At 44.4% G+C, this 12,910-nt stretch overlaps 2 protein-coding genes and 1 pseudogene across 2 annotated transcripts; 2 read left to right on the top strand and 1 right to left on the bottom strand.

Annotated features, from left to right (window-relative positions):
* Positions 1-47: 47 nt before the first annotated feature.
* LOC120662098 lies at positions 48-3,555 on the bottom strand (annotated as a pseudogene).
* Positions 3,556-4,390: 835 nt separating this feature from the next.
* On the top strand, positions 4,391-6,568 carry LOC120662097. Its single transcript, XM_039941193.1, has 4 exons — positions 4,391-4,574; positions 5,849-5,888; positions 5,981-6,081; positions 6,168-6,568. Exons 1-4 carry the CDS (start codon positions 4,494-4,496, stop codon positions 6,252-6,254), a joined length of 309 nt encoding a protein of 102 aa, XP_039797127.1. The 5' UTR covers positions 4,391-4,493; the 3' UTR covers positions 6,255-6,568.
* Positions 6,569-7,260: 692 nt separating this feature from the next.
* Positions 7,261-11,339, top strand: LOC120662095 (E3 ubiquitin-protein ligase AIRP2-like). Its single transcript, XM_039941191.1, has 5 exons — positions 7,261-7,515; positions 8,417-8,567; positions 8,666-8,732; positions 8,830-9,064; positions 10,780-11,339. Exons 1-5 carry the CDS (start codon positions 7,451-7,453, stop codon positions 10,988-10,990), a joined length of 729 nt encoding a protein of 242 aa, XP_039797125.1. The 5' UTR covers positions 7,261-7,450; the 3' UTR covers positions 10,991-11,339.
* The last annotated feature ends 1,571 nt before the right edge of the window (positions 11,340-12,910 follow it).

Raw genomic sequence — 12,910 nt, 5'->3', positions numbered from 1 at the left:
ATTTCCAAGATTCAGCACCTCACAATCATCAACCAAAGGAATTAAGGTTGCGAAGTAGCTCTTCCATTTCAATCCATGCACCATTGCCTCCCTACGTTATAAACCTCAACAAGGGTACAAAATGTGATTCCTCACCACAGGTGAAGCTTAAATTGTTAAGCCTGATTAGAATCTGTAGAGCCATGAACAAGATCCTAGACAATTATCTTCATTATCCAACAGCCACAAGAAATAGCCATCAAATAATTATATGTCATTGTCATCGGTTTTGGATTTTTTTTCTTTTTCTTCTTCCCTTCGGTGGCTGTCTTAGGCTCAACATCCTCTGATGCCGCATGGTTCTTATTTTTCTTTTTCTTCTTCGGAGTCTCATCTTGTTTGACATCCTCATTGGCCGCCCCGGTGGCCATCTCTTCATCCTGGGTCTCCTCGAGCTTGTGCTTCTTCTTCTTCTTTTTCTTCTTCTCAGTCTGAGGTTCATCCTCTCCAGCAGCAGGCTTATCAACGTCCATTGCTTCACCTTCAGCCTCAGCTTTAGACTTCTTTTTCTTGCTTTTCTTAGCAGACACATCATTCTTATCATTTCCTGTAAAAGGAATTTGCAAAAATGTGTTCAATACAATTTTTACGCTGAAACGAAGCATGAGTTGAATTTGAGTGTTTCGACCAAGGAGGGTGTATGTCCTTACCATCACCATCCTCTGAAACTGCATTTGTAATACCCTCAATGGCAGCTTTCATTACATCAAGGTTCTTCCGAGGTGCAACACCCTTGTCATAGAAGTCCAGTCTCTACTCAACTTGTTCATGCAGTTTCTCTCCGAAAATGGATGTATTCAACTCTGGTATCCAAAGTTTAACATTCAGGAAACTCAGAAAGGGGTGCCAACATATGAACGTTTGCAAACAAAGTTCTGCAACTGACCTGAATAACAATCAATGCGTGAAGCAAAGGAACACTTGTTTGCCATGTACCGAGCCATTCGGCCCTAGTTCCTAGCTGATGCACGACCAATGAAAGATGAGTGGAATACGAGGCCATACTTTCGTGTATTTCCACGAGTTTTCAGAGCTCTGCAATTAAATAGAGAGCAACCAAAAAAAAGAATTCAGCGGTGTAAAGGGCAAAGTTTGAACACTTGCCACAATACCAGCATTCAAGCAGCAAACTATCAACAAGAGGCTAAAAAACACATAAACAGCTCTAGGTACCTGAAAAGCGCCTTTTCAGCACCAAGTATCTGAAGAGTGGAGGCAGGGCACTTTGCAAGATTGGACAGACTGCCAGCATGAGAGATTAGTCGAGCTCCAACAACTTCACCAATCAAAGATGTTAGGTTGGGTGCAATATCATTCATTTTCGTTACCAAATACTCATAGAGCTTTTTACGGTATTCAGATAGATTCATGACCCGCTGGGCAAACTGTTGGACATTGATCAAATCAACTGGTGAAAGATCCTGGCCTCAAATAACAGAGAAAGAAAAGCAAAAAGTTACCACGGAGATACAGCTATTGCAAAACTAGTTGAAGTCTTGAAGATGTAATGTTACCCATAGATGCCTTTGCTGCTTCAACAATTTCTTTCGCCTTGTCCTCATCTCCAACTAGATCTGCTAAAGCCGGAATGTCATTTTCTGATAAATCAGATTTGTTCACCACAAACTTCGCAACCTTAGCATAAAGGTAGTTGTCATTAACGATTTTAACTAGCTCTGGGAAATGCCATGAGTACCACTCCCTGCATTACAGTTAGCAATACATCCAAATCAACATCACCATCATACAGGATATTCAAAATATAGCTGTATAATCATCAATGGAAAAGATTTGTAGCAATGCCAATTACGAACATAACAGAGTATATATGCACATATGATGAGTTTAGCAATCTTTGGCACATGTATTGGCAACATTTGTAAGATACCTCCAAACTGTATTCAACAGTACCCAGAGTTAAGAATTCCAGACGAAGTCATGACAGATGTTAATATTAATTGCATCAAAACTTAAGTTGGCTTTCTGTAAAGAGCAGCAGATATTAGAAACCCTTTCACGCTGACACTTGCATGTATTAAAATGAGGAAGCATGACAGTGTAGACCAGAATGACATGACTGCAGGTCAGAATATCATTAGCAGCACACGGAACCAAAACAACAGAACTAAGGTCATTCAAATATATTTAGAATTATCAGTGTCAAAATAAAGTTGAGGTGAACAACTTGTCACAGCATCTAAGAAATATTGACCTGTAAATAGTTTGATTAGAAATGGAAGACCTACCTCACTCTCATGGAGAAGGAATTGATATCCTTATAGAGTGTGTCCAACAGAAAGTTCGCTTGAATCACCATATTATCCACACGGTTCACATTGAATTTGACCTTAGCCCTGCTATAACTATGCCCCAGGCCTAGCTGAGCCTAGGTCAGATTCCTGTAAACAACCACCAACGGAGACAGTAAACAAACAAGAACAAAAATGATATCATTTGTTACGTCAAGCTGCCTTGCAGAACTTACACCCAGAACAAAAATTTGTAGCACAAGCAGCAAGTAGTTAAATCTGAAGTGATGCTCGTAACCTCTGTAGTATATAATTCGCAAGCCGTGCAAAATCATACTTTTCAGCTAGACAAGTATAATTTAACGAGAAAATCAAAATTCTCCAATAACCCGCCAATGTACAGCAAAGCACTCTACAAAGCGCTTGCAGCATTTAGTTCTCCCTTGACGATAGTCTGGACTCTAGACTCTAGACTCTAGAGTCGAGACTCCATATTTGGATGGGTTACAAAACCGATGTCAAGCTTAGAAGCAAATTCATCACCTTGAGTTGGTCAATGAATTGATTGAAGTGCAGCCGCACTCCTCGGAGCAGCTCCTGGACGAACTCGTTGCTCTGGCAGGGGATACCCGTGGCCTCTGAGATGTGAGACCCAATCTTGGGCTCCATGACACCGAGACTGTACTTCGCTTTCTTCCCCTCTTTTACCTAGGGCAGGTTGAGCTCGAGGAAGTTCCTCGGCTCGTCGGTCATGATCCCTGCACAGTCCACACACCGCTCAAAATTCAGTCGGGTCGGGGAGTAATGGGATCGGAAACAAGCTATGAGCAGGGGTTTCGAGCAGGCGGGGGCGAGAGAGCACGATACCTTCGGAGATGGCGTTACATTGGTTGAGCGCGTCAGCGGCGGAGGAGAAGGGTGAGAAGCTGGCGAGCTTGACGGCCTTGCCGAAACGCTGGAGGTCCAGCACGGAGGCGCGGACGGCGTCCGTCCACGCTCTGCCCAATCTCATCGATGCCGTACGCGTGGAAGAGAGCGTACCCCGACGCCGCCTCGAAGAGCAGGTACAACGCCATCTTCCTCGCCGCGCGCTTCGTCGGCGGCGGAGGGGCTAGGTTTACTTTGGCCGCTCTGCTATTTGCGATGGGGTTTCCGGTTCGCGCGTGTCCGGATTTCCCCTTGCCGTCACCATTGTTGCGTGTCTCGGTGTCCGGTTCCCCGCCATCAACCTTCCAAAATGGGCCTATGATGTGCTGGGTGGTCGATCAGGTGGGCCTCAGGATATCTCCAACCATTCCCCCGTCCAACTCCCCCAAACATACTATTTACTATATTTTATTACTTTTTTTTAAAAGATTCCTCCCCCTATAACTCCTTCTCTCCAGCCATTCCCCCATATCTATTCCCCCTATATACTATCATTCATTAACTAACTATTTATTTAACGTTTTTAAATTTAAAAAATCATACAGTATTTGTACTGTCATAATACATATTATCATCATGTTATGGGGCTCAAACAGAATTAATATCGCGAAGAAACGGTATAATTAGAAATATAGAGGGAGTTGGAACTCACTCCATATGTGGGGAGAGTTTCAACTCCCCCCATATAAAGAGAACTTTGGGGGAACCGTTGAATCGGATTTTCCTCCAGAACTCCCCATACGTGGGGTGGGGGCGCTTTACAGGCCTCCGTTGGAGCAAGCCTGATGGGCTTGTAGGAGTAGCACAAATAGGCCTGTGGCCTACTGGCCTGTCCATCCGCTCCCCCAGTTCGGCCATGTTTGGATGAATGCATGCATGAAGTACTAAACGAAGTTTATTTGCAAAACCTTTTTAGGAATGGATGTAACTTTTCGAGACGAATCTAATGAGCCAAGTTTCATCATAATTGGCTACAGTGATGCTACAGTAATTGCACTCAATCATCTTCTAATCGTGCGGTCAAAAGCCTCATTAGCTAGAGCAACTGCTACAGTACCATAGTTGTGGAGGTAATTTTATAATTAGACTTTATTTAATACCCCTAATTAGTGGTCAAAACATCATTTCTCTCTCATCAAAACTTTTACACACCTAAACCAAACATGGCCTTCGTCTGAATAAAAAAATCGACCCACTGAAATCACTTGACCAGCTGGAACCTGGAAGACTGATCCGAATCCGAGGGCACGCGAGGGGTTCAGGCGACCGGCGGCGAGCATGGCGGCGGACGACGGCAGCGCGACGGCGGCGCTGGACGAGGCTCTCAAGCCCTTCCAGGAAAGAGCCTGCGAGGCTGAGGTTCGCTCGCTTGTCTCCTAGCTCCTCTCTGATTCTCGGCGGTTTCTGTTAGGCAACCCTCAATCGACAGCAATCCGGTAGGTCTTCTGAAGTTCGAGGCAGTTGTGGGTTTGGTTTCGAAACTAACGGTCTCTGTGTTCCGGGTGCCAGATTTTTTATCCATGAATTTTACAGGGGAAAAGTCATCGGGAAGGGTTTATCTGCTGGAGTACACTCTGGAGCAAATAAAACGGATTGTTGGGGAATTGCCAGCAAATTACCTACGCGGTTTTTTAGATGTATTTTTGTGCTATTTATATTCAGAATCTAATCCCTCAGACCATAGATTGCGCTTCCAGATATATGTGAACCCAAATAAATGATTCAGAACTCCCAACTATCATTCCTATGTCATTGCATAGATTCATAGTGCATAGTAGTCGATGTATCGTTTGTTTCCATGAACCATGGGCTATCTGAGCAAGCAGAGACCACAATATTGCGAGACATAAAGTTTGCTCTTAATTTGCTTGAACCTACAAGCAGTGAATGTGACCCCCAGGCTTCTAGCTGTGGATAAAGTCAAATGTTACTTGAACTTGGAATGATAACCCTCAAAAAACGTGAATGATCTTTGGTCATTTCCTTGCTATCCTCCTGATTTGGAATGCTTGGAAAGAGAGAAAGCGCTGGATTTCCAACACAAATCTATGATCACGGTAGGCGTGGCCTCAAGAGCGATAGAAGATTAAGTGGGGGAAACAAAGCTCTTTTGAGACCATCAAATAACATTGTTTTGACCTTTCCTGGCCTGGGCACATACCTCTTTGATTTTGTTTGCTTGTTTTTGTTCTAAAAAAAATCTTGTTCCTTTCCATGTAGTACTGCTTTGAAGACCTTCCGCCCATACTGCCACACAAGCCACCCATACTGCCAACACAAGCGCGCCTAACTTAGTAACTAGCAACCTAGCATGTTTTTGCACTGCAGTATTACCTGCCAGGCTAGGGGCTACCATGGACCATTTGTTCTTTAATTGCAATGTCACCTACCCGGCTACCTCGCTAGCCATGGTCTGTGGATAACTACTGGTTTACGGTGTACTTTGTGGGCTGCTGTCTCTTACGGTTCTTTATCAAAAGTCATTGCGATGTGATGTATTGACCAGCCACATGGAAGCCTGTGGCAACCTTATCATGTTTGGTCAGAATGGCTGCACGAATGCTTAGTTTGTACAGGTGGTTGTCTTGAAGTTATCTTTCCTAAATTTATGGTTGTCCCCTTTTGTTCCGCAGATACGCATAGCAAAGCTGGAAGCCTTGCTATACAACAAAGGTAAATTGATATGGTTTGCTGTTCCATGCGTGCTCCTGTTCATGAGAGAGGTCAGAGGAGGTGTTTATTTCCTTCTTTACATGATTTACTAGATGGCCTGAACAACGGATCGGAGACAAGTTCTTCTGCCATGAAAGATCTTCAGTCAAAGCTAGACACAGTTAGTGCAGAATGCCTGACCGAAAAAGAGAAGGTAATCAATCCCTTTTGCTTCAAACTGTCGCCATCATACAACTGTTGACATCTGTATAACCACAACTCGTCTCATGAACCTTGTAGAACAAGAAGCTAATCATGGAGAACGAGAAGCTCCAGTACCGCATCACCCATCTTATCCGTGCAATAAAAGAGGCGGAATCAAGATAGAAGCAGCCTGATGAGGCCGATTTAAAGCCTGATGTTGAAGAATCCTATCTTGTTGTTGAGCTTAAACTATTGTTGTGATATATATAGGTCAAAACTGTATCGATCTACCGATCAGGACGCTACACGATCGGCTGTTTTCCCCTGACCCCATTTCGCCAAGGCTTTGGGCGTCGAACCGTGGTCCGTGGAATCCATGATGTGTTATCTGAATTAACTGTCCATTATTTGTTATCATGTACTGGCGTTTGGTAATCTGCTCAGCTGGCAATTGAGCCGGGTGGTTGAAAGAAAGAAAGAGAGGGTTTTCACTGAAAGAAGCAGACAGCTCTCATGATTCCATCATGCTTCGTGCATGTCGCTTTACTTGTCTTTCACATTATCTCCTTTACACGAACTCGTGCAACTCCACTAGCTAGAAACTAATCCTCGGATCATTGTTAGTCATGCATTCAGCAGTCAACGGACATGTTGCGTACGAACCATCCAGCAGCTGTTTTAAATAAAGTCTTGTCTGAATCACAAATTATCAACTGATGACAATCTCAGTCCATGGAGGATCCGGCTGCAACCATCGCGTCAATTTTATCGTTCCAAAGAACACCAAAAGAAGCAGGAGGAAATCGTACTTCCTACTATCACTCAGTTACTCCAGTAATAGTGGTCTATAGTCATTCGTATACAGTATAAACGCCTGATTATCTTACACAAATTATCCCCGTACAGCATGATTACGTGTACTTGGCTCGTAGTATGAGGACTTTCCAGCCGGGGTTGGGACGAAACCAAAACGGACAAGGCTAGAGACCACACCGCACCTTCCAGAAACGTACGTGGCAACCTTCCGTGACCCCACCCCACACTACCGAATCTCACCGACGGGTGGGTCCGCGAGACCATCCCCCACGCGTCAGTGGGGCTGTGCCGTCACTGTTGAGCTCCCCCGCGCTCCCTCCCGTGCACGCAAGGCACCCGACGGGATGAAAGCGAGAGGGCGTGAGCTTTAAATGGCCTCGCCGCTAACCACTGCCATTTCAGCCGCGCGAGCCCGTGGAGCGATTGGGGTTTTTTGCGCGCGGATCGGGAGGCGCTAGGGTTTGGGGGAGGCTTTGAGCGGCGAGAGCAGGGGAGGAGGTCGGGATTTGGATGGTCGCGGCGGCGCGGCGGTGGAGTTGGTGTGCTTTCCGGAGGAGGTCTTCATGGGCAGGTCGTTCAGGGACTCGCTCAAGGTGCTCGAGGCCGACATCCAGCACGCCAACTCGCTGTGAGTAGTGAGCTCATCTTTCTTATCGTATGCTATTCACGGATCGCTCTTCAGCTCCAGCTGAGCGTGTTGGTAGGTACTACTAGTATATCTTACCCCTAATTGCCGTGTTATTTTTTAGAAAAAAAAACAAAATTGCTGCGTTAAAAAAATTCAAGAACAAAATATCTGTGTTAATTGAGGTCTTGAGTGGAATGAGTTATTTTAAGAACAAAATTAGCAGTTAGACCATGTGGTGGGATGCAGCTTGTCACCTTGGTTCATTGGTCCCTATCATAATAGGTATATTAGATATGCTACGTTCTTGATTGTGACACCTAGAATAAGATTCCCTTTTGGTTTCGACTTTCATGCTATGTACATATACCACTTTAGTTATAGTTGGGGTATTATTAGTAATGCGTGAACGGCTTGAGTTTTCTGTTGGTAGCTTCTCACGCTGACAAATGTCAGCAAATCTGCTATTTTTATCTCCAAATCTCCTTTATCAGTGATGCATGGCTATAGCATTTTGAATTGCCATCATGGAATATCTCTTGCTGGTGTGTGATGCGGTTCTGCTGGTTGGCCAAATTGTCTTTAGGCCTTGAAGACCTTTTTTATAGCATTGGGAATTGCCATCATGAAATTCCTTGTCGATTTGCTTGGGGAAACTCAGTGGCTCTTCACTATCACCATCATTATTTTTGAAGTCCTTTGGGATTTGTGATGGAATTTGTTGTCCACAAGATACCAGGAGGGCAAATATTTAATCGTGAATTGAACTATGGTTCATGCTTTGTTTGCCACCCTATCCGTATGAGCATATTAGTTGGTCTGGCAAGTCATGATTTAGGTTTAGCCATGACTTTGGTACCTTCCAGACAATTCATTGCTAATAATTTTGTTTGTAAAAATGCAGTGCTTCTGAATTTCGGAGGGAATATGATGGCGCCACCCTTCAGATGAGAATGGCATATTGCCCTGCTGCCCATGTTTTCCTTTTTCTTGTCCAGTGGACAGATTGCAGCCTTGCTGGTGCACTTGGGCTGTTGAGGATTCTAATTTATAAGGTTGGCCAGCACTTCTGTCTTGGAACCAAGTTTCTGTCCATTTTTATGGTGAGTTAGTACTTATTAGGTTAACATTAAAAAATATATTAACTGTGCAGGTTTATGCTGATGGGACAACCACCATGTCTACTCATGAAAGAAAAGCAAGCATCAGGGAATTTTATGGTATAGTGCATATCTTTCGGGTTCTTTTGAACAACATTTGCTTTGCACCATTATTATCTTTAATTGCTTGTTCATTAGGTCTTGTTGGTTTTGGCAGCTGTCATATTTCCTTCTTTGATGCAACTACATGAAGGAATCAATGAAGTAGAGGGTAAGAAACAGAAAGCAATATGTATAGAGAGGTATAAAAAACGGGATGAGGATCCGAAAATGGTGACATCAGAGATTGACGATAATATAGAGGAGGAATGTGGCATATGTATGGAGATAAACACCAAAGTTGTTCTTCCAACTTGTAGCCATGCTATGTGCATTAAATGCTATCGTGACTGGTACAAATTTGCACTCCCATTTCTGAAGTCTTTTGGAATATTTTAGTTATTCTGTTCTTATGACAATAAAGTGTTTTTGCCTGCTTAGTGAAATGTCATGCCTTCAGTATGTGAAATAATTGCTTTTGTATTGCAATAGTGCTTAGATACATATGTATATAAGCTGGATGTGTCATCAATATGTGAATTAGTACCAAACTGAAAAGAAGTGTCATTTTGTTTATCTGGCTACTTGGTAGATAGCTTCATGGTCATTTCTTGCTTGCCCTGAGCTCCCTGCTACATTACAGGATCATTGACCCTTATGAACTTTTAGTTCTAAATCATGACCCCAACTGCAACTTTGCTTAGCCAGCTGCTGTCTGTTTTTGTCTTGACATCAGATTAGCCGGGCAACAAACTGTAGTGGAAAAATCTTGCAACAGATTTCTTTTACAGCCAATTAATATCAGCTGCCATTCTTGCTCTTTGATGATGTTTAGTCACTCAGCCTGTAATGGTCGTAATCCTACAGTCTATGCATCAGAAGTAGAGTTTTGAGGAAGAACTAGAAACCTTACTGTTCACTTCATCCCTACTTTTTTCCCCAATTCTTTTCAGCATACATTTTGCTATGAGACCTGAAATCAGGAATGAATACTGCAGACTTGGACAATAATCAGCTAGTGTAGATTACAAGAAATAAAATGGCAATACTAGTATTGACAAAGCGCAAGGCAGCCAAAAGGTAGATAGAGAGCAATTTATTTCTGTAACTAGATGGGCAGCCTTTACTTAAAAAAAAAAACAGATAGGCAGCAAGTTTGGAACAACATTGTGTGGTGATGTGTACAGGAGACCCAGACCCATGTGTGTTGGACTTCTCTTGGTTAGTTCTGGATTTAAGGACACAAAGGACTGAACTGACACCAAAATTTCTTGCAACTAGTCTATTTGCCTGATGTTGTTCTTATGATTTGGTGATTCTAGAGTGTTTTCCGTGAGTCGTTCACTCAGCTTGTTTTCTTGCAAGTTAGAACATACCATGTCAATATGTCGTATCCTGCTTTTGTTATTTAGAAACAAGACAAAACCTAAATAAATTTATATGAAGGGCAAAAGGCCTTCTCTTTTTTGGTGAATTTATGAGTCGTAGTTTACCTGGGGCTAGGGACCTGGCTATTGGCTTATAATATTAATAATTGGACAGAAAAGAAAAATTTTTGTTCCCTGATGCTTGAAGAATTAGCATTCATCTTTATGCCTGCTGAAAGTGTTCTTTTGTTGGAAATGTTCCATGAAGCCAAATAAGGGCAATGTCATTCTTTTGTGTGTTTGTGTGTGCTAATATTTCAGTGCAGAATGCCCAAAAAAAATATTTCAGTGCAGAATTAGCATGTGGTTTATTAGTGTCAATCTGATGGTCACTATCTAGCCTAAAAAGTTCGATATCTTTCTGATTCTCCCATTGATTTCTTTACACTAAATTTAGGTGTGACAAATATAGTTAGTAACCAAATAGGCCTGTAACGTTACATCAAGCTAAATAAGGACAATTGCCCTTCTTTGTGTGTCCTAGTAATGTGTCAATGCAGAATTAGTATGTGGTTTGTTAGTGTCAATCTGCCCATCACAATCTAGCCTACAATTATAACTTTCAGATTCTTTCAGTGAATTTCTTCTTTCTTCGATTATATAATATGTGTTGGTCTAAGCCTGTTATGGTATTGCTGTAGGAGGTCAAGATCCCAGTCCTGTCCGTTCTGCCGCGACAGCCTCAAGAGGGTAAACTCTGCTGATCTATGGATATACACGGATAACAGGGACATCGTCGACATGGCGACGGTCCGAAGAGAGAACCTAAGACGACTCTTCATGTACATAGACAAGTTGCCCACTGTCATCCCAGAATCTGTCTTCGATGCCTACGACTCCCATGTGAAGTGACGCAGGGCTCATCAGCCAATTGTTTATGGGTGTGCTTCGTCTAGTGCTGAGCCCTGGGCGTCTAGTGCTGTGTGCTTTTTTAAGAGGCTCGCAGCCGCTTGCTGGATGCTGAGGAGGCTAATTTATATAGGTACATATGTAAGTAGAACTTGTTCTATCATCCTGTGTGGCGTGCGAGTTATAGGGGTTTAGGACAACCTGACCCTACGTCAGTGGGATATCATGGTTATGGCAAGCAAACGGTGATATTCATATGGGCGTTCATCTGGTGGATGTTCTGGTGCGTGTTTCTTGTTCATGATTGGATAGATGTATGCAGCTGTCAATTGTGGAAAAGTGGTGGTTATTACCCTGCGATTGCATAGTGCTGTTTCAGTGGTCAGTCCAGGGCCGCCCTTCAGAGTAGTTTCTGTCAGATTCTTCTTCTCTTGAGGCTGCGTTTAGTTCTAAAAAAAATACTCTGTATCCGTCACATCGAAATTTCGGACACATGTATGAAACATTAAATGTAGTTGAAAAAAATAACTAATTACATAGTCTAACTAATTTCTACGGGATGAATCTAACAATACTAATTAATTCATGATTGGATATTAGTTGTCAAATAACAACGAAACGTGCTATAGTAGCCAAATCCAAATTTTTTCACCAACTAAACACCCCCTGAAATACATTTCTGTCAGATTCTTCATGGGTTATTTCTTCGAGAAACGGCACCGATTTGCTCAGGGATCAGGACCTGGTACATTCAGGTCGAACGCAGCTTGTGGTAGTCGAACTCTGAACTTGGAGGAAACAAGGTGTTATACCAGTCAGAAGAAACTATGGTCTGAACTCCGAGGCTTGGACGGTCAAATGTCCTGCTATAATCATTCATGTGTGCAACTCTGTTGACTTGAATTGTTGAATCCTTTTCTCCAAACAAGGCGGTATGTCCTTTCAATTTTTCACAGGAGCTTCCAAAATAAGAGCATGTCGGCACTGTCACAGCCCTGGAAAAAAAAAAGGAAAAAGAAAATAAAATCCTCCGCCGGGCCCCACCTGTCAGCCCCTTCCCTCTCCTTCTCTGTTTTCTCCCGCGCGCCGCGGCACGCGTCGCCGCCGCCGGCCATCCTCGTGAGCCGCGCCACGTGCCGGCCATCTTCGCGTCCCGTGCCACGGTCGTCCTCCCCCACGCCCTTATCCGCGCCCGGTCGACCCCGTTCCCTTCCAACCCAAACCCTAGCCCCCTCCTCCATTGACGCCGCCGCCCCGAGCTCCCTCCTCGCCGCCGATTCGCCGCTCACAGTGAGTCCCTAGTCGATTCTTCGCGGGTGGAGCGTCTCCTCGCTTCCCTCGACCCGTTCCACCCCTAACCCGGCCCCTTCCCCTCCCCTGCAGGGCCGGCGACGAGCGCCTCCGCCCGCCGCCGCCTCTGCTCGTCGCGCCACCGGTCCGCCGCCGCTCCTCGCCCGCATCGCCGCCGGTGAGCTTCGCCGTCACCTAGGGCACGCCATGCGCCCTCGCCCCGAGCTCCTCCAGCCTCGCCCCGCCGCGCCGCCGTCCGCCGGCGCCACCGCGCCGCGCACGCGCGCGCGTGGGCGTGCCCAGGCGCGGGGTCAAGGCAGGCTTCGGCCTTGACCCGGCCTGGTGGTGCCGCCCGGCTCCCTGGGCCCACCTGTCGGTGGCCGGGGTGGCTACCTCGGGTGTACCTAGCGTTTTAGCTAGGGTTTCTTAGGTTCCATATTTCTGCAATCTTCCAAAATTCATAGAAATTCATGTATAGCTCCAAAAATTGTGAAACTTGTTTTGTTGAGTTCCTCTAGCTGAGATCTACTTAGGAAAAATATTGTTTTGCATGTTACTTTGCTGTATATTGATCTATAGTTTTATCTTGCAAAAGTGAGTTTATTGCTTGGTTATTTGTGTACTGCTAGAAAA

Source organism: Panicum virgatum, chromosome 2N, assembly GCF_016808335.1.
Source record: "Panicum virgatum strain AP13 chromosome 2N, P.virgatum_v5, whole genome shotgun sequence".
Lineage (NCBI taxonomy): Eukaryota > Viridiplantae > Streptophyta > Magnoliopsida > Poales > Poaceae > Panicum > Panicum virgatum.
The sequence above is the reverse complement of the archived record's forward strand: the minus strand, read 5'-3'. Positions and strand labels throughout refer to the sequence as shown.

Coding starts and splice junctions, on each gene's coding strand:
- LOC120662095 (XM_039941191.1), top strand. CDS start 7,451: ATGGGCAGGTCGTTCAGGGACTCGCTCAAGGTGCTCGAGGCCGACATC. Junction 7,516..8,416: donor ATCCAGCACGCCAACTCGCT/GTGAGTAGTGAG, acceptor GTAAAAATGCAG/TGCTTCTGAATTTCGGAGGG. Junction 8,568..8,665: donor TGAGGATTCTAATTTATAAG/GTTGGCCAGCAC, acceptor TTAACTGTGCAG/GTTTATGCTGATGGGACAAC.
- LOC120662097 (XM_039941193.1), top strand. CDS start 4,494: ATGGCGGCGGACGACGGCAGCGCGACGGCGGCGCTGGACGAGGCTCTC. Junction 4,575..5,848: donor AAAGAGCCTGCGAGGCTGAG/GTTCGCTCGCTT, acceptor TTTGTTCCGCAG/ATACGCATAGCAAAGCTGGA. Junction 6,082..6,167: donor GCCTGACCGAAAAAGAGAAG/GTAATCAATCCC, acceptor TGAACCTTGTAG/AACAAGAAGCTAATCATGGA.